At 39.6% G+C, this 22,088-nt stretch overlaps 1 protein-coding gene across 1 annotated transcript in view; it reads right to left on the bottom strand.

The window, feature by feature from the left end:
* kaznb (kazrin, periplakin interacting protein b) overlaps nt 1-22,088 on the bottom strand; it is a gene marked incomplete at both ends in the record, with an annotated part of 100,600 nt that overhangs the window by 63,084 nt on the left and 15,428 nt on the right. Inside the window, one exon of the mRNA XM_079217791.1 lies at nt 19,932-20,089. Within this exon, the coding sequence (XP_079073917.1) occupies nt 19,932-20,089 (158 nt within the window). The remainder of the gene's footprint in view (nt 1-19,931; nt 20,090-22,088) is intronic.

Below are 22,088 nucleotides of genomic sequence, written 5' to 3'. Positions count from 1 at the left end.
TGAGAGCAAACTTAGCAGAGGGCAGAGGCACATCCCTCTGATGGGCTAAACACAAAGAGAAGAGGCCCGGAGAATTAGAATCGAGCCGTGGAGAGAAAACATAGCTTTACTTCTTTGATCAAAAAACTGTTGGAAGGATTATATTTCAGCTTATCCGTGGGCCCAGCAAACAACCAGCACCGCTATCAATTCTTATCTGTACAGCAGAACAATTCCATCACACACAAAAGGTTAGAGACGGGGTAGGCTGTTCATCTTAACTTTAAAACAATTCCGGATATTGCTGAGCCATCACAACTTTGAATCTGCATTTGACATTTCATTTCCCAAGTAAGAAAACACATCCTGTCTCTTTGAATAAACTGAGGCAGATGAGTGATATATCACTCAGATGCTGTCATCCGAGGCTCAGGCGATAACGGCTCAACGCTCATTGGTATTCACACAATGGCAGAAAGAGAGACCAACAATGACGCGAGCGTGTAAGCGTGTGAGACTGACGACACACAGTGGTGGTGTCCACACAGTGGTGGTGTCCACACAGTGGTGGTGTTGCAGATCAGATGTCTGTCAGATAGAGGACCATTAGTGTGGCCTCATGGAGACTGTTACCGATGTCCTGACTCAAATTATGAGCTCCTTTATTCTCTACAGTGATACTGTATCAGGGCTGTGTGATATGGAAGTGTTTGCAGTCAGATATATCTATGAATGATTTTCCAATTGATTTAATATTCCCTGTATCACAATGTTTTTTCTAGAGGGATATATAATGATATAGTGTGTCCACGAGAATGGGAATTGATTCCCAAAAAAATATCACGATAAAAGTGCACAAGTTCAAAAGCTTCTATTATCATGGCTACATGGTGAAAACAGGACCAATATGCATCAATCAGTCGTCTCCAGGGTCATACAATCACACACAGATAAATAAATAGAATAATTTAAGCTGTCGGTTGTCTGTCTTGACTTTGCCGGTCGACTGTCATCTACCTGCATGTCTTTTATTGTTGTTTAGCTGTGTCTGACTGTTGTGCACGCATTGTAAAAGCGTCAACATTTTATAACTTTGTATATTTTATTTTATTTCTGTTTTTAGGTTTGTTTTCGTTTTTTAACATCTGCCTCTCGGGACTACAGATGGAAAATAGCCTCTTGGCTAACTCTGGCACTGTTAACAGAAATGTTTTGATTAATGTGCACTGTCCCCTTATCAAATAAACCTTCTTTTTTTAAGAAAAAAAGGTTTGAAGTTTGTGCATAACATTTGGCTCCCCCATGATACCTGAGGTGAACTTTTAATCTCAACTGTCAGAGATAATAATAATAGTATTCCCAACTAGTTCATTGTGTTTCCTTAAATTGCAAAGAGTACACTAAATAGTGCTGAAATGCCCAGTCAGTCAAATAATTAGTCTGTCAACAGATTAATCCAACAATCATTGCAAATAAAATAAAAGATGACCGCATGCTAAGATGCTCAAAGTCACAATGCTAAGATCTTGATGTTTAGTAAATATAATGTTTCCCATGATTATCATCCCATTTCAGCCTGTTAGCATGCTAACATAGCACAAAACATGGACATATAGTTTTATGCTTGATAAACCAAAGAATCTGACAAATTAAAAATGTTTCCTGTTACATGGAAGGTCAGGGGATCATCAAAGTCTGTGAGATTCATCGTCTGGAGTCCATGAATGACAAAATGTCATTCCAATAAATCCAGCTGTTTGTTTCTGTTTCTTTATCCATCTGTCCGCTTTCTGTCTCCAGCCTCTCTATCATGTACCTAATCTTTCTGTAACGTATATCAGCATCTCTGCTGTTAACCAATGATATGCAAACAGGACAATTGTTACTGTTACCAGAAGTGACCAGAACTGGTATGGTTGATCGCATGACATGTTAGCAGATCGTTATCACCGTCTAGACAGTCACATCAGTGTCCCCAATTAGTGCACTGGCCCTGATTTGTAGCCGATTATCAACAGACAAATGTAGCGCTATCTGTAGCACAGAGCGGGGAGGAGGGTCGTCTCCACTTCTCGCGTTTCACAGAAGAGTCCCGGAACTCCAACGCAATTGGTTTCGTTTAAACAGCCGAGTTAAGTCTTCATTCGTATGAAACCACTACCAGTCTGCTTAGTACTCTGCGAGGGCTTTTATACTCACAACTGTGGAATGCGAGGAAATTAATGATTTTGAGGTCAAGGGTTGGGGCATGTCCCAGATATACATCAATAACCAGATGAATACTATGAGATGTATAATTGTGACGCATCCAAAAAACACAAAGTCATCCTCTGTCTGCTCAACTGGACTGAAAACATGTTTGGAGACTTCAGATCAGTGCAGGAACTTGGTTAACTCCTTAAAATAACCAGTGCTCCCACCAGTGCTTCTAGGGATTTGGTTCACTTTTACAAACATGGCCGAGGGTTTGTGTTGTTAGTTTGCTCACTTGTTGGATGCTATTAATGGGAAGTTTAATTAAGTGTGCCGAGGGTGTGCAGTTAAAAAGAGGTATTGATAAACATCACCATGAATGTCTGCCTGGGTTAATTGAATATCGACTAATCCTCTGCGCACTGGAATGCTTTCCATTTTTTCCCAATAGCAAAGTGATATAATGCCCTGCTCAACTATTTATACCGGCCTTATCATGGGCCTGGGAAAAATATCCACCTCACTCTACTAGACTTACTATTGCCCATCAAATGCTATTAGAAAGTGAAAGTGCCTGCAGGGTGTGTGAATACAGAGTAGTTTTATGTGTGATTAGGAGGAGCTGGAGAAGATGCAACATTGAAAACTAGAATAAAAATAGTCTTAAGAAGGTGTAGGAGACGTGTTATGTCGTCCAAATTATATGTTTATTCCTCTGTGAATAAATTATCAATCATGATTCATAGAATAATTTCTATCTGGGAGGCGATGTGAGAAAGATCCATCAGAGGGACGACTTGAGCAATGTGTTGGTCAACAACTCTGTCCACAAAGCTGCCTGGTGGCACACAGTTCAGGGTTCTTCATACTTCTAAAAAGAGAGAGTGTTGTTGAAATCAAGACATGTGGCTGGTGTTTGCAGGTGGACTAAAAGGAAACTCACATGGGTGACTATGTACTGGATGGTCAAAATGCACAGTAACGTCTGACGTTGTGGCCGTCCCTTGGGACTGAAGGGGAGACACACGAGTTACAGGACAGAACTACTAATGTAGTCACATGCTGCTGTTGTCACATGGCCATCACTGTGCAGCAAGATGAGAGACAAGAAGCCAGAAATTAGTGTGATTCCACCGCGTCACATCAACTAATAGGCATACAGGCAGAAACAAATATTTACTAAATGATTATTAACACACCATAATGCCTAGTATATACAATACAAGTGTTGATTAATGGACCTATGTCTAACTATAACCCATACTGCGGTCTACCATAAGTGTAGGCTGGTGTATTAATAGATTATGAATGACAATATAGTGAAACATAGTTAAATTAATGTAGAATATGTCATAGGAAAAATGTTTGACATAATGAATGGTGAAAGTAAAGCGTTACAGATTCATCAGGGTAGAACAAGATATGGTGAGACAATTCCACTTCTGTATGTCAAACCATCAGAGTCGTTATATTGTTCATACAGATTCATATATCCCTTGAACCTGGATGATTTATTTTTATGGCAGCCAAAGCTTTAAACACAACATTGATCATTACTACCTTATAAAGTTAATATGGTTAAATTATTAGCTAACGGTGGCAATAAGGTAATTACTCTTGCAAAATACATACTTTTAATTTGATTTCTAAATCAAACCCCCTCGTTTATGATTAGGGCTGATCTGAAATTGAAATACTTCGGTCAAATAATAAAAGGCCTCTTTGGTTAATTGGTATTTAGAATAACAAAATGTATTCCACTAGGAATGAAGCCCCGGAAGCAGACTAAAGCATCACTGAATGGCTATAAAACAGCACACTGCTAACATGTATTTTATTCCAGATAGATATTTTAGAATGCATGTCTCAGCTCATAGACAGGAGAGCTGCTCTGAATCTAACCCTGCTAAGCCTTTACAGACCACAGTTTTGAATTTCTAAATATCTTTATGTCAAAATGTACACTCTGCTGGGTACTGAAACAAAACAGCGGGTTTCAGGACTTATTATTCTGGAAGTAAAAGCTGTCTCTGTACACAACACACTCTCTGCCAACATCAAAGTGTACAAGAGTTTTGATTCTCTACTTGTAGACAGGTAAACTGGCATCGTTTTTGGATCTTATTGTTGTCCATTCACCAGTAGTGAAGTGTGTGTTTGTGCGAGTAAAACGGAGTAAAAACAGTGAAAAAGAGTGATGCATCAAAAGGATGAGAGGACGCGTTTGAGTGAGTGTGTTGAGTCCTTATCAAAGTTACAAATTAAAATATTTTTTTTGTCCCACTACCACCTGCTTCTTTTGCCAACATTCTTGACAAACAAGACACTTGGGTTTTGTTAGTCGGATCGAATATGGCACCGCTTTTCTACAGCAAAAAGGCAGCACTGACACGTTTTTAAAAACGTGGTGGTAGATTTCTTTTGTCTCTGAAAGAATATGGGTTGATGAAAAAAAAGAGCATCACGCATGCATTCCTTGACGAGTAATCAGGGGGAAAAAACTGAGACTCTGTCACTTACAGTTTCCGTGCTTTGAATGTTCACATCAAATCACAACAGCAAATTTATCAAATGCAAATGTCACAGCTGGAGGAAAATAAATAAATGGGTATTTATGTCTGTAAGTGACGAGGAGAGAAAGCCTTTTGCCCCGAGTGGTGACACACAGGGACAAGAGGGGCATTGATGGAGTAAACAGTAAATGTCAGGGAGCGGACACTCAACTCTTGTGTGTCAGGTTTCTCTCTCTCTCTCTCTTTCTATCGCTTTCTAACTCTTTCTAACTCTTTCACTCCATTAGCTTTCTAGTTAGTTAGCCAAGAGTTTTATTGCCGTGGACATTTTGACGTCGTCTTTGGTTTCACCACACTGCGGGAGCTATAACCAGTAGTTCTAAATGAACAATGGATCACATGATTGTATGTAACATGAAAGGTGTCCCTTCAGCTCTACCGAGTATGTTTTAATTCACTATTTTGGTTTAACTGCCCACAACTTGCTGTTTTGGTTCGCTCTCACCAGTGATGTTTTTCGGCGATACATTCCCAGCACCAAACATCAGATTAACAACATTAGTGTACATACTGAACAATTAGCAGCTGAAAAGTCATATATTTCCTTCAGGAATTGGTTGAGACCAAAATAGAGCTAAAAGGAGGATTGGTCTTACATCTGCCAAGTGGAAAGAAGATGGCTGTGTAAATCTGCACACAGTCTTTGTATTCTCTTTTTTTGCATTTGGGGCTTCCTTAAAAATGTTAAAGTGTTTTATTAAAGTAATCAGTTTTACTGTAGTATTGAGCATCTGAAACAAAACACTTGATCATAAGAAGTGCTTGTCAGTCTTTTAAGCCAAGCCATCAGCTTCGGATGACACTATTTGCATTGTGGTCTTTAATCACTGAATGCTCACTCAAACCGTCCGCTATCAACAGTTTGTTGTACAATAAAAAGCTGCAGCTCATTTCCTCCTCTGCGGGCTGAACTCTGGCATTTTAATGCTGGCCTTTGGAGGCTAAGATAAGACCTGGAGAGAAACACTCATTAACAGTTGTCAAACTCAGCACTGTCTGTCATTCCCAAGTTCAACTCCAACACCTTGCAGCCATGTCCTTCTCCCATCTCTGATAGTCTGGTAATAATAAACAGTTTGACAGTCCCTCCACTTGGAGATAACGGTCGACAGGGTTTCAGTTGAAATGCAGTGCCAGAGGCCTTGATGAGGATCAAGATAAAGGCTGGTCTGCAGGACTCTGGGGGAATTTAAAGGGGGGAGAATGCAGGGAGGAGGGTTTAGCTATGATTAACTTCAAAACCTGAGGGATGAGAAATATATGTCTGATGACAGAGAATAAAATTGCAGAAAATGCCATTCCCCCACTCTATCGCATTCCTTCTCTCCACAGAGATACTTTTTGCTTCTTGCCGCACTTCCCCTCGGCCTCACTTCTGCACCCTGCTGGCAGTTATCTGTCATTGCCTCTTCTCCTAGTGGTCCTCATAATGCCTCGGCCATTACTGTCCATCTGCTGAATTCCTCTCTATCGTGGTCATACTTTGCTCTTAAACATGTAGACATGCAAAGCTAAATGTTGCAGTATTTCCTAATGGCATGCAAATCGTGGCGAGATCACAAAAGGTGCATGTTTTGCATGTTTTGCATGTAACTATTTCGCTGCCTCCTAATAGAGTTCCTCACCCTTGTCATCATTCTCTGCTTTCTACTGCAGGAGGCACAATGACACGTTGATGTTGAGAGAATGTGAGATGTGCCTCTAGCTCCAGTGGGAGATGGGAGATAGCTGACAGTGTTATAATCATCGACATAATTAAAGTAATTTGAATGAATCCAAGTAACATGGAATCGTTGGAGTAGCTAGTGGCAGCTTTATCACCGTCCTGATTCTCGAAAAATATCAACTACAGATCATAACTATTGACCAGCTGTTCAATGGAGCAAAGGAGCTGTCTCTGGGTGATGCTACAAGAGGATATCTCTCAATGTAAACATTTTCTACAAGACATTGAACCTCATTCATTGCCAAACCTTCCTCCATCCATCTCTCTTTATTTCTTTTCTCTGAGCAGAAGAGTGATTTTCAGAGGGCAACTGCAGTGGAAATCACCCTGACAGAGCTCTCCCTGTTGATTTATGATATACGTTTAGTTATTTATTGGCAAATCATCGCAGGCTGCTGGGAGCAGGTTAGAGTACACCTCCCAAGACAACTGGGCAAGCCTCGGATAAAGAGATGAAGGGACAGGACTGCTGCCAGACTTATTCTGTGAATAACAGAGAGTTTGTGGGATGCTTCTTTCAAGGTTAAACAATTAATCTCCAACTAATGGAAAAAAAAGAAGATCATATAAAGAAGTAGTTTGACGTTTTGGGAAATAAGTATATTTTCTTTCTTGCTGAGAGTTGACAAGATTGATACCTCTCTCCTGTCTGTGTGGTAAATATGAAGCTCCAGCCAGCATCCTGTTAGCTTGTCTAACAGGATGGAAACAAAAGGAAACAGCTAGACTGGCTCTGTCTAAAACTAATAAAATACACTACACCGCTCACAAATAACACAATACATTGTATTTGTTTATATTAACTGCACAGACATGAGAGTGGTGTCAATCATCGTCCATTGCCCAATTTCAAACTATGGCTTTAAGTGACCAAAGCTACAGTAACAGATGCAATACAGTCATCTACACTGCAGTGAATTTTTTTTAGCTGAGACCAAACTGGAATTTTCTGCACCAAAGAAGACCACTCCCAGGTTAAATGTAGCACTGCAGGCAAATAACTGACTGACAGGTTTAGGGGGGAGAGCTGTGCAGTACTGAGCACAGATTAATCCATGTCTGACGGAAAGCTGGTACAGTGTATATTGATAAGGAGCTTATCCTCTTGTCGGTGTGTGTAAAGACACATCTGCAGAGCCTATTGATTGAGAGACTCCTCTTGCCATCATGTGTTCTCACTCTAGAGGGCCGTTCCAATGAATAGCAACACTAGAGACAATAATCACTCCATCACCACTTCATTGGTGTCTTTATGCAGCTAATTTGTATGCATGCCAGTACACTGTACACTTTTTCCAATTTTTTCTCTCGCCCAAATGACATCCTCAGTCTCCTTTGTTGCTAAAATGCCTTTTGAAAGCAGGGAAATACTACCCCTGTCCAATTACTGTCTCAGTAATGTCTTTAAGTGCTACATTTTTGCAAAGGATGACAAAAAGAATCAAAATGTTAAAAAAATTGATAACATAATAGAGCAAAATTCTTGTTTCATTGTTGAAGATACAATAACAGACCTGTTGCACCGAGGGAATTTAAAATTGTTCCTAAGAACTTCAAGTCGCTGTGTTCCGGGAATTTCTTTATTTGCTAAAGCAAATACTACAAGATATGAAACTCGTTGAAACAAGTTGAAAAATGAGCAACAAGGGAAGCGGAGAGAAAGATAAATAAGGCAGAGTAATGGAAGGGCACAGTGAGTGTAAGGGAGAGACGAGGTTGGAGCCAAAACATGTGAAGTCATTTATTATATTTCAACATTTATCTCTGCGAGAGAGAGCCGAGTTATCAGAAGGACTAAATTGAAAGACATTCAAGCGTGCAGTAGGAGTCAGTAAGAGGGACACTGAAGACCAGACCGGTGCAAACTCTCTCAGTATTCCAGGCTTAGCCTACTGTTCTGCATGAAGGGCCTTTCATGCACATACAGTATATGCACCACACACACACACACACACACACACACACACACACCTGTACTCACATACATATGCACAAGTAGAGATAGCTCAAACATTGACATGCAAAAGCAATTACACTTAAGCCACAACAGTGCAGAAGAAGTGCCAACCTGACAGCAGGACTTTGATAATTTTAATTAGAGTCATATGGCTGACTCATCCACGAAAATTATTGAAGAAAAGGAGGTTCGTTCTCCTGCCTGAAAACCTCTTTTATACTGTGACTACAGTTAGAGGGTACGACTACTTTACATATGCGTTAGTGCAAAGGGGCAAAGCACTTATGCAAATGTATTTGTAGAGACAAACTGTGCTGATGAGATACTTTTGTATTATGTCTTTTATTAAATGGCTCCAACTTATTCTAATTGTAAATGTATGTGATTTAAATGGGTGTAAAAGGATGGCTCCTGCAGGAGCCAGGACTTGTATTAATCTGCATGCAATATTAAGTTTGTCTAAAACTTGTTTGGCTCAGGGAGCTGAGCTCTTGTAAGGGATTATAACAGGGTATTAATAATAAGATCCATGGAAAGCAAAACAATGAAATGTTCTTTTTCTGTTTCTACCAAATTTGCATTTGGGCAAGCTAATTACCATAGAATAATTTTACAGTCATGCTGAATAAATGAATATGCTCCAGTGAATGTACCCAAACAGTATCTTTGCAGACATGTCCCTGTGTGTTTAATGTCCTTGGTATGTATGCATCTAATAAGACTTGAGACATGTTTGGGTAAATATGTCTGCTGTCTTGCTGTTTGTCCATGATTCTGTCTGGGAGATGAGAAGAAAATGGAGACAAACACAGTGAAGAAGGAAAGAAGAGGATAAAAAGAGTATTTCTTGATCCACAATAAAAGGCAGTATGTTTACCGAGGACAACAACCACATTGGACAGCAATTCTTCAACACATCAAAACCACCTTTCATTACACAAGCCTTTGAAAACATAATGGTCATCCTACTACTCCCTAAAGAGAAAACCCATGCTTAAACATAAACCACAGATGTGATGGAGAGGCTGGAGAGTACAGTGAAGGGCTCTTACACTTAAATACGCTGCAGCACAGATGGCACATGCTTTGTTTTCAATTGCATACCTTTGGATGAATATATGTTCTCCATCCCTTACACTGCTAAAATGTATAAACTCTCATTATAATGTCACTTATAATCCAAACAATGTGATGGAACATATATTAAAGTAACGTGCTCTGTAAAATGTCACCTATAAAATGTTTGTAAAACCTGCATAATATTCATAGAATTGCTAAGTTGTTGTTGAAGATCTAAAAGAAATGTAATTGCTTCCTGGATTTTTTATTTTATTGTGTTACCTTCTTATACCTTCCAGACTGCAGGGAGGTTAAAATCACCATAAGATGCTCACATTGACATCCACCTCGTATATAAAGCCTAAATATTCACAATATAAACTGAGTATTCACTTGTAAAGTCGACTGACTTCACTTATATAGTTACTGTCTGACACAGTTTGATTTAAAACTAAAATAAACTAGCCTGCTAAAAAAGAAGAAGAAATCAATAAGAAGCAGCGGGCTGGTAGATGTTTAGTCATATAGAGCAACAGCTCTCAAATTATTCCACTAGAGGTCCATTTTCAAAACAGCTCCTCGTCAGATCAAACATGGTGCTATCTTGTGTGGTAAAGGAGCAGAACTGGTTTCAGCCGAACAAACTGTAAACCTGCTGAGCTACATTCTGCAGGAACCTGGGAAAAGTTCGGAAACATGAAAAGAAATATTAATATAAAAATGGAAATGTCTAGACTGAAAAAAGACTGAATCCAAGAAAAGAACGTGATAAGCTTCAGATGACTTACGAAGAATATTAAGTAGCATCCTGAGAGTTAAGATACAGAGATCTGAAGTAACATTTTCATTCATCTTAAATGATAAAATCAAATGAATTTAGACCTCAAGCTAGCCTCCTTGGTGATTTACAATACACAGAAAGGTTGAGTCTCACCTTGTTTCCAAAGAATACCAAATAAAACAGCTCTTTCAAAAGCACCTGCCAGGAATTGTATGTCAGGGTTGAAAAAGGATAAGTATCACATTAAAATATCTTCTGTGGAGTTCATTAAAATACCATCTGCTCACCAAAAAAAAAAACATCACAAAGATCCACGACAGAGCAGAATTTCTCTCCAGGGAACTGTAAAAAAAAAATTTAAGATTCAGTAATCTGGCAACAGTGAGGATTGTGCATGATGATTATGCATGCTGATAGGCAGATAGGATGGAAACATGGAGCAGTCAAACTGCAATAAGTGGTGAATCCAGGCAGAGCAAAGCGCTGCAACCAGCCGGCATCACACACTTACAAATTCATACAGGAAGAACCGAAGGAGAGCGCAAGAGGACTCAGAGTCGAGGTGCTAACAAGGTTGGGGAAGAACAGAATAGCACATTCAGAACATGATTCATTACACAAGAACGTATATGGCATCATCACATTATTCCATTAGAAACATACTGAAATTAGGTTTTTCCGTTATGAGCATTTGTGTTTGACGTTTCTGATCCTATTTGCTGCATTTACGCCTTGTCATGCTTTCTCAACAAAGCTCTCCGTTTTAATATCCGTGGCCCCTTTATGCATTTAGCATGTCGTCCTGTTCACAGGAAGTGATGAGATGAAGCAGAGGAGTATTAATGGATGAGAAATCTGGCAAATTGAGGGGGGACCGTTTGGATTAGGGCCGAGTGAAGCATGGTAAATGTATAGTATTACGCAGAGCACGAAGTACACGTATTTAAATGAACTAAATATGAGAGACCGAAGGACAATCCCCACAGATTTAAGCATCAAAGTCTGCATTTATTCTTTAAGCTGTTACTGCAAGGTCTCTGAGCACAGGGAATCATATACGATTATGTGTAGGCTTTGCCTGCTGACTGTTGCAGCATTGAATTTATGAAGGTAAATATGTTGCAAAATGAAAGAGGTTGTAGACTTGATGTCAGAAATTGTGGAGAACGATGTAAGAAGTTGTAAAGCAAAAATCTGAACTCGCATGTTTAAAGTTTCACTGGCATGAAATATTCACACACACAAGCAGAATGAAGTAAAGTCACAGACAGAAAGAAAAAGAGCTTCAAGAAGAAATTAGAGATTTTCAGTGACGCACGTGTTCTGAAAGTGAAACAATATGAACCAATCAGAAATAGTTTAGTCTGAACATGTTGTCAACATGTTAGTGTGAGTGTTCCCATGAACAATACACATAAGAACAGTGAAGTGAAGTTTAAGCTACAGTGAGATGAGAAATATTTTTCAGCAAAGTAATTAATTTTCAAAGTCATAACAAAATCACAAAACGTTTTGTATCTTTATGTAAAAAAATTGCATTTACACCCAGTGAAATGGATTTATTATGTTAGCTCCCTAATCATGTGCCAGTAGATGTAATTACAACAATGCATTCATTCTAGAATAATATAAACACATTTCTGAATAATCTTGCCCTTCAACCTCTACCATACATAAGAACAACTTTACTGCTCTTATTATATTGTTCACGGGAACACTCACACCAACATGTGGACAACATGTTATGGCTGTATTATTTAATCATTGGCTTTCTCTCCATAACTGAGACCCAGTAAACCCACTGCTTTTATATAATGATTTACCTGCTTAGAATGTGAACTTCAATCTCTAGAAGGTAGAAGTTAGGGCTGAAACTCTGGCGGAAAGGAAACCACTTAAGGATTTGAAAGATAGTGTTGGTCTTTTTTCAAAGAAATCAATGATTGCTGAATTCCATTTAGGTGCTTTGATTTCAGGTTTGTGATGGTATGCAAGTCGGCTCAATGCCACTCACCGGGACACTTGAATAGAACGGCGGCATCATTAGGGTTGTTAGTAACACGTTTCCTACTATGACAAGTCAAAATGTCAATGTCAAATGAGAGAAAGGACAATTAAATAGGACTCAGAATTACAGACTACTTAGAATGCCTCAAAGTGTGCAATCAAGAACAAATGTGAAATACAGTGAACAAACCAAACAAATGTCTTTTTGGATTTAAGCAGTTTGACTTCATCTGAGGGAGAACCGAGTGTGTGTTTTATAATGACCACCTGGTGGCGTATTCTTCACAGTGGGGACTAGACCCACTGGCCACGTGAATGATGGGTAAGGGGGGTCATCCTGAGCACCAGAACTGAAAGCTAGTGGTCTAAAACACCCTGCACCTCTGATCCTGATTTACATGGTGGGATTACATCCCGCCTCTCTGTTTAACTGCATTACACCAGATTACACGACCAGATTACAATTATAAAATGGTATGGTGGGAGAACATGAACTCTGTACGGTTCAGATGATAAGGATCAGAGGGAGCAACTTTCATGTTCAATACGATGTGATATTTTTGTATTCAACAGACTACATCTTTTTTTGTGCTCAAACAATATGATTCAAAGGATTGTAACACAAAATAAATTAAACCAATTCTACAGTATAAATACACGGTACATTGAAGAGAGTACTAGAGGGAAGTGTTTTTTGCATTACATCGCCTGTACCAGTGATATAATTTGCCTCAGAATAGATTGTATTGAGCATGTTTGTGCGAGTCAAAGACACACAGGTTTCTGACGAGGGATTTACAGCATGTCAGAGGGGAGAGAAAAAGTCACAGAACTCATCAAAAATCCACCGTGCTTGGAGCACATTGGACAACACCTAGCTGTTGTTGATTCACAAATGCAAACTACGCTATCTGTATAAAGGTGCATCACATTAAAGGCCTTTACACACCAGGGTCGTGACGAATAAAAAAAGAAAACACAAACATTTGGAATATTTGCATGTGAATATTTGCAATTAAAACTAACCATATGATCATAATTTGACACAGTTGCAGCACTTTTGCCAATAACATTTGTGCAGGCCGTGGTGCAACTACTGGGATCCTACTGACCCAGCCCAGCATCTGTCTGAGGTTAATTGCTGTACAGCCTAAGATACAGTAAGCTATTTCTTCCTTTAAGCAAAGTGTTCTTGAGTGAATTTTAGTTTCCTCTGGTAAACAGTTACGCAGTGTATGTCTCGGGCTATATTCTAAATGTAGGAATGTAAGGAGTGGATGTCTTGGGTCGCACTACGAAGCCTCCCTGCGTTACAATACCCATACTAACACACTATTTATTATGTCAGAAAAATATTTAGTATGGCTCCATACACAGCACAATCAATGCAGTATGCCAAAAATACCAGGATGTCCCACTGCATCCAGTCACATTTTGCAGGACGCAAGCCAGAATGCTGTTCCAGCTACTCTGACCCACAATAATCTGTACAGCGGACATATGAGCAAGACGGTCAAAGTTCAACTTGCAATGTTTTGACTCAGTTGAATACATAATGCATGCCACATTACATACCGTGTAAAGGCAGCTGCAGCATGTACTAAAAGTAAAAAGACAACATATGTGTCCTTTCAATATAGTGACGATTTTCAATAGGTCTGTTCTGCATAACATGATTGGTTGATGCCTTTATTTCCGGTGCAGAAGATTAAAAAAAACTGTCATCTTTTTGTAAAAAAAAAACAAAGGACGCTGCTTTTTTGCTGATTAATATTCCCGTCCTGTGCGTACTCAATAGTTCGAAAAGATATACTGACGTACGACTATGAAAAATAGATAATAATAAATCATGTAATAAGTAATCCTTCCGGATGAGGGAACGTTGCAAAAGTTTTCGAGGAAACATGAAAAATAAAAGAGCTCCAGTGAAACTATCAGTGGCCAACTAAAGGTGCAGCGGTCAAATAAAAAACCTGGAAGTGTGTGCTGCTTGAAAAAAAAAAGGTGCGTTAAGCAGCTCTGAGCCAGATGCCCGCCTGCCCCAACTCTTCAGAACGATTGCTTCTGGCAGAGAATCAGATAGAAGGGAGAGTCATTTATATTTCCTGTAACACCCCACAAGCTGTGGAAGCAGGGAGCATTTAAATCTCGTCGAAGGTCAACAGGGAACTCAATGGCTTTGATAACAAGTATCCCATCTTTGATTTGACTCTCTTCTCGTCTCTGCAGAAACACTGCCTCTGATGAGGGTTGTGCAGAAGGTTTTAAAAGTAAACAAGACGAGGTGGACGACGGCGAATAACTGTGTTCAGGATCGATGTTTAAGATAACGGAAAGAAAAGGCACACCAATGTCACTCCACGACACATTAACGTCTCTTGGATGTTTTCTCATGAATTATTCAGGTTTCAGTTCTCCGGCAGCAGCAGCACCACAAGGAAGCTCACCTAAGGCTGAAAGCTAAATAATGGACTAATACATCAGTTTTCTTTTCTCTGAATGACTCAAAACAGCAGAGACCAGAAGGCGGGTTCCCATATCTTCTGTGAAAATCTCTCCACGAACTTTAAGCTTCCTGGTTGAGAGAGAAAGTCACAGGAGGACACAAAGCCAACTCGAGACACTTCTCCACATCAGCCAGACACACACAACCCCACAGCAAAAGGGCTGCAGAGAGCACACAAACAGCCCGTCACTCAAGTGGAAATTAACAGGGAGGGAGGCCTTTCCATATCACCCAAACTCCCTCAGAAATTGAGGTGAACACCTTTGCTCAGCAGAAAGATGCGAGTACTGATCCAGATCAGCTTTGGGACATCACTCAGGGTTTCCATAGAAACATCCTGAACTGCATCAACAGATGGTTTCTGGAAAAGCTGAAAAGTGATGAAGTCACACAATCTGGCATGCATCATTTCATCTGACGGAGCCATATTGTCATCTCTAAAAAATATCCACACTGAAGGTTTGAAACCTCTTTTATTTACAAAAATAGCATTTGTTTGATCGGATTAGAGATTACCGGGTGTGTATAATAATGTGACGAGTCCTGGGAACACAGAAATGAACGTGTCTGCCTCCTGGCATTTGGAAAACAATCTCATGTGTCATTCCATATCAGGAAATATCTACAGACATTGTATCCTGCACTCAGGTTTGTCTTATCATCAGCTGTGACAGACGTGTTTTGAAATCTTCCCTGTAGTCAGCTCCAATACAATCAGTTTAATGCATACTCATTAATCTTTCTTGGTTCCCCTGGTATTTCTGAGTGGGTAGAAATGTGAAAACCGGTGAGAGACGTCTACCAGCTGAAACTGCAGTTGTTAAAAAAAAAAAGCAACCCCAGCTCTTTGAAGTCCAGCCCACTTCAGCTTGCACTGTAAAGCAAAGGATGTAACATTGAAATACAGTCAAAGGATTAGGGATGGCCGGATTTCCATACAATGGGGTAAAAAGATCTGCCTCAAAATGAGGCATGAGATGAAAGCATTGGTTTCTCTGTGTTCAAACAGCGAAAGATACTTACAGAACAAAGACAGCTGCCTATAAGGAGGATCTCATAAATGATAGCCACCATCTCCTGCCGGCACTGACACTCAAAATGGCTGAATAGAAATAACAGAAATCATAGATCTAAAGCAGGATGCTGCGAAACTTTCCTCTGACCATTTTGTCCTCTTTCTCTGACTTTATATCTTTCTTTCAACATCTCTCTCTCTCGTGTCAAATAGTTTAAAGCTCATTATGTCCCAGATCTGAACTGATTAATTTTCTTACTAACAACTGCAAGACGACTCAAATATCTAAAAGCATTTTGTCCAGAATACACGAGATATTTGAGAATTTCATAGACCGACTTTGTGTTTTGCTTGTGGTTGCTGACCTGCACAGCTGAGTATTTATATAAAGTTGGAGTTTTCAGGAGTTGGAGTTTTTGCAAAAAGCATTTTTAAAGAATTATTGCAAGCAATGTCTTCTCTGTCACGCCATCATCAGGCCGCCATTGTAGCCCCGCTGACTCCTAAACCAAAGTAGCTAATGCAGTGCAACGTTCCACCACATCAATTCACAGCTTCCACACCCTCTGAAATGCATTTGATTAGTCACCCCAGCACAGCATCGGGGACATAAATAATTCATCTGTGCAAATGACAAATGAGGCAATCAATTCTGGGACAGCATTCAAAGAGAAACTATTCAAATCCCCCTCTAAATTAATTTTCTGCCTTTTAGTGCCCGTGGACTTTAAATTCGAATGCTGAATTCATCAGACCTGATTTTCACATACTAAACAGTTTGGTGTCAGAAAAGGTTTTCAAAAGATATACATACAGTAATACAGGGTCAAGGTTTTTAGACTGGTAAGCTTTGGAGAGTTCTCTCAGACCAGCAGTAAAAGTCTGCCCCCTGGCAGCACTGGACATCAGAGCCTGAACTGCACAGAGAATAGAACAGACCTTAGAAAGAAGAAGAGAAGGAGGGCTGAACTAATTTCATATTCCATCTGACAGCAGAAACACTACTCTCCCCATGAATGCAAAATCCTTTGGACGACGCGAGCTCCTCTATGTGAGATGAGATGTCACTTGACTTTGACCTCTGAGATTGGAGAACAAAGAAATCCGATGCATAACCGGCCACAAATTATTTTGTCTGTCTCTGAAGAAGTCTGAGTGATGTTATAGAGCCTGATAACTCAATCTTGCTGCTCTGATAAGGTGAATACAGTCAAAGGACTAGTATGTAGTGTTGAATTCGAACCCAGTATCAGTTATTGAACATTAATCCTTTCAAAAATTATTGTATCTAATCTGGTTTAGGTTAGGTTCACAAATGACTAAAGTTAGAAATAAACTGACTGTTTAATCAGCTTTTGCTTTGTTTATTTGAAATCTGAATTATATTATATTTCACAAGAAAAGGCAACATTGTATGTGTGCTTGCTGCCGAAAATATACAATTCACACAAGTTGAAGTGGCAGTTGAAATTAATTACTGAAAGAAGTTCCATTTGGATGGATGGGCTAAGAGAAATTGAAATTTCAGTTACAGCCCGAGTGTCGCATTAAGCATTTGTCTACTCCCTCAAGAATGATGTGACAACACTACGATGATGGTTTGGTTAGGCTTGGGCATAAAAAAAAAAAAAAAAAGCATTTTGTTACGATTATGCAATAACCACGTGGTTGAGGTTAGGGAGGGATTGTGGTGGTGATTTTCTCTTTGATTTACTTATTTCATTTTGTGCTAAGTTTAAAAACCGCAAGAAGTTTACATTCAGCTTTTAAGGAATTAACGTTAATTAGCTAGACCTGATATGAGCTGCTCTAACCCCAACCAGTTATCTCTGCAACATCTAATTATAACCCAACCTGAGTCTTAAACCACAACTGAGGAGGTATTATACGATAATGGAAACTGTTCTTAGAGAAGGGAAACAGCATCCGCCTGATCCAATGGAACTTCTGTCAGAATCCAGACACTTCCAGTTTGAGACACATAATCTTTCTATTGGACTTGGCTGTAACCTCAGAGTAAACAAACATATCACCCTAGCAACTGTCAGTCAGATGTCAGCACCCCCCTGCTGATCGGTTACCTCCTCTGACATTTCAGAGCAACAAGCCCCATCTGACAGAGGCCTCCTCTCTGCAATCCTTCAAAGAAAGAAACCTGCGAACACGTAAAGGTTGTGGATGTACCGTCTGGCACAAACAAGGCCAACAAGCAGAGAAATCTGTCACACTGACGCATCTGAGCGCTTCGCTCAACACTGAACTACCGGCAAACTTTTTTCATACAACTTCTTGGGGAGATAATCGGCACTTCATCCGCGACTGAGTTTCCCACTCATCCATCACCTCCCAAAGCTATGTTCCTGACTAACAGAAAAGACTGACTGCAGGCTCACAATCGTTCACTCCAGCCTGCATACAACTGAGCTGAGGTGAAAGCAATGGCCTTTTGCTGAATTACCTTCCATTTCATCAATGACACAGCGACAGAGAAAATATCTCCAAGAGAGTGGAGGAGGGACTACGTATCCATCATGCACATCCACGATGCTGCTAATGGATGACCCACATACATCACTATGTCAAGATTCATCTGACATCATGAAAAATGTAGAAATGTAAATAAAAGGACAAATTGAAGCAACAATATAAGGATGCATTTCCTTCTCATCTGAAGCAGAGAAGAGAAACGGAAGGATTTTACTACTTTGGTAAAAAAAAAAAATGCTTGGACAGAAACAAGCATTTCCGTTCCGTGGATCCTGAGGATTACCAGGAAAAAGGTTTGCCAAAACCTGCACAGAGGTTGTGTTGGAGGCAAATCTTTTATTTAAGTTCAGGGATGAACTCAATGTGATTTCGACCTAGAGCCAAAGTCACACCGACCTGTCGTGGGCAAAAGAGACACGACTGTACATCTCAGATTTTTCTGTCTTCATTGGAAAGTTTGAAAAATAATGTATGACGGAGTGAGAGGAATAATGGGTCATCATTGTAAGCTTAAATATACTCAACAACTGATACCGACAAGCATGGATAGTTGCAGTCCAAGTCAACCCCTGAGAAAATTTTGACCAGACAACAAAATGTCAGTTTCAATATTTGTATTATTATTTTGATTTTCATTAAAGTAAGAGTTCAAGTCTGTTTTCTGTACATAATATTTCCCAACATGAATTGGGTTTCAAAGCCTTCTGCCAGCAAAGAAATTCTTGAGAAGAACCACTAAAATATTTATTGATTTACTTTTCTTCTTTTTTTTACATAATAACCCAAAAATATTTTTCTTGAATTAGAATGCTTTGCTGTGTAGAAATGATAAGGGAAAATTTGATACAAGAAAAAAAATATTTTCTTATAACTGAACAATTAACACAGCTTTTAAAAATATATTTATGTATTTATTTACTTCTCTTTTCTGTTGGCAGCAGTATGCTCAGTGGACCAATCAGAAAACTACTGGGACATACATCAACTTCTTAACCAGTCAAACTATAATAAACACTAATGCAATGTAAAATTAAGCATGATAAGTAAAATTATTTATTTTTTTGAAATGTTAGTTGATTACTTCCATCAAATTGGATGTTTGCAGGGTTCAAGTTAACAGATGGAAAACGTTCATTTGAGAGAGCATTTCAGAGCACAAGAGGACATGAAAGATCCATTATCTTTCAAGATAAAACCCTTAAACATCCTAGTATTCAAACAATCAAAAGTAGGATTGGTTGTTTAATATTCATGTGGAAAAGAAGGTAAGATTGACTATTCAACTGATATTTATTTCTTCAGTATTACCATGTAAATGTTTTTTGCGAGGGATTAATGCATTTTGTTGTATGTAGGTCTGAAGATTTGATTATGAAAGTTGATGGTGTTTTGTAAGCCCAATTGAGCTGAGCATAGTTGTATGCATAACAGTATAAGAACTAATTAATTAATTAACTCATCTGACTGTTGGCTAAAGGTTGACACAGCAACCGAAACAACTGAAAACAACCCAAAACCAGTCAATTCCTAGTGATCGTCACCAGACCACACTGAACAAGGGAAAAAAACGACACTAAAACCTGTGTCTTAATCAGAAGGAAAAGCATGCACTGAGTGACCTTTGACCTTGAGAGGGCCGAGGCTGTACCTGAGCATCCACGAGCAGGCGTCTCATCAGAGTCATGGACTTCCTCAAGGTGTCTCTCTCTCCAGGAATGAAGGCCTTGTCCTCGTGAGCCAGGCTACAAGGTCTGGTCACCATGAACTGGACAATCTGGTCGTTCAGGCTGTTGAGAGACTGGACCGCTGCAAAAAAAGGGGGAAGGGAAAATGTAATGAAAACACATGACAGTTGATCTACAATTCTTTCTACTGCCATGTTGGGCGAGGAGCTCCAAAGACGCTTTCCTCAAGTGACATTTTCTGGATTACACTTGTGTGATCTGAGACACTTCCTACATCCACAGCTGCAGTCGAGCGGCCTCCATTGTTCTCCTTTTCAGAATAATCCCTCTTTTGGACAAGCGGGGCATCATTAGGCTAAATCCATTACCAAGACACAGAAACTCACACTCAATCCATCGTGTAATCCATTTTTTTATGGAGAGTCCCAGAAATAAAGTCTATTCTGTTTGGTTTGTTCGGCCAGAGGCTATATCTACACAACGTGGAGCTCTTTGGTCTTTGGTCACAGCCTGTGGGTGGTAATGTAAAAATGTCTGATCAATACTGAAAAAAGGAAACATATATAGTCGCTCACATACATAACAAGAGCATCACAGCTCAGGCTGCAGCTTACAGTTATCGACACGATCATGAGCAGCGGCCTTCTCCAGTAATTACTCAACACATGGAGACAAGCACAGACGTTTATCTTACATCTATGAGACCAATAATTGCAAGTTTGTGATTGATCGATTGGAACCTTCATTCATACGTGGTAAACACACTGAGAGCATGCTCACTTCTGCAGAAGTAATTTCAAAGTAATCAGAAGCATTCACATTCAACTGGTAGTAATCTGTCAATGATTGAGAACAACTGTGATACACGTATTAGTGTGATTAAAGAAACCAAAATGGTAGGTTCAATCTAAGAGAGATGTATATAAAATGATGTCCAAGATATCTAGAATAATTCCATCTGACGGAATGCTGCAGTAGTGGGTATGAATATTTCACTCATATGGCTTCAATTCAGTTTTGGAACAAGCCGATACAGAATATATTGTATATGATTGTGTCAGACAGTTTGGACTTCAAATTATTTTTCTAACTTTAAAACTACTGGTGGGTATACAAAAGGTTGAACTGTGTGTTAAGGGTTTTTAATTGTTTAGATAGATGACGTTTTAAAATGTTTTCTTATCTCTGACTAACAATCAAAACCCCCCAAAAATTTCAATTCATGATCATACAAAACCGAGAAAAGCTGAAAATCCTCCCATTTGAGAAACCGAAACTTGCAAATGTTTGTCATGTTTGCGTGATATACAAGCGAATAAATAAGTTGTTGATTCAGTAAACTTTCGTGTCAACATCAGTCTCTGCTGGAATAGCATGTTTGAAAGAGGTCAGGACACTTGCTCCAAGTCGAGCGTCACTTTCTCACACACACACACACACACACACACACACACACACACACACACACACACACACACACACTAGGCTAAGAGGTCAATTTGGGGCGAGAGTGACAGAGCGACTGAGGCAACGTGTGACTCACTGACGACAGTCAAGGTCGGCTTTTCAGCAGAATGATCAAAGATTTATGGCCACACCCTCCAGCATTTCTCTTGAACTGCGGTAGCATGCAAAAAGAGGCATGTTTACGAGCACACAGCGACCCCACAGGCAGCGCGGCATACATCAACTCTTCGCAAGGCAGGTGGAGGGGAGAAATAAAATGTTTACGAGAGAGGTCGACGATTGGATTCTAATTTCACATTCAACATTTACGAGGTGTACCTCTCTGCCCCAAAGACGGCCAAATGCGTCAGGTAATGACACTGTGGTGCTGAAAATGACACGTTGTCAAACTCCGAGAACAAACATACCCTCTTCTCCTCAGTGCTGCACTTTCAATTTATATCGAATACGTCCTGTCACACACACACTGATATATGATGGAGAAGGCAGCTGGCTTTCTGTGAAAGCAATGCTATTTTGCCTATACCCTGAATATGTCAACATACCAAATCGCAATCAAAATGCCACAGTTCCCAGCCGAAGCCATAAAGCTCCAGAAAGACATGTGTCAGAAACACCATGTGATTCTCTATTTGTTAAACCTTTTGTAATTG

Source organism: Taurulus bubalis, assembly GCF_910589615.1.
Source record: "Taurulus bubalis genome assembly, chromosome: 5".
Taxonomy (NCBI): Eukaryota; Metazoa; Chordata; class Actinopteri; order Perciformes; family Cottidae; genus Taurulus; species Taurulus bubalis.
This window is presented reverse-complemented; position numbering and strand designations above follow the sequence as displayed.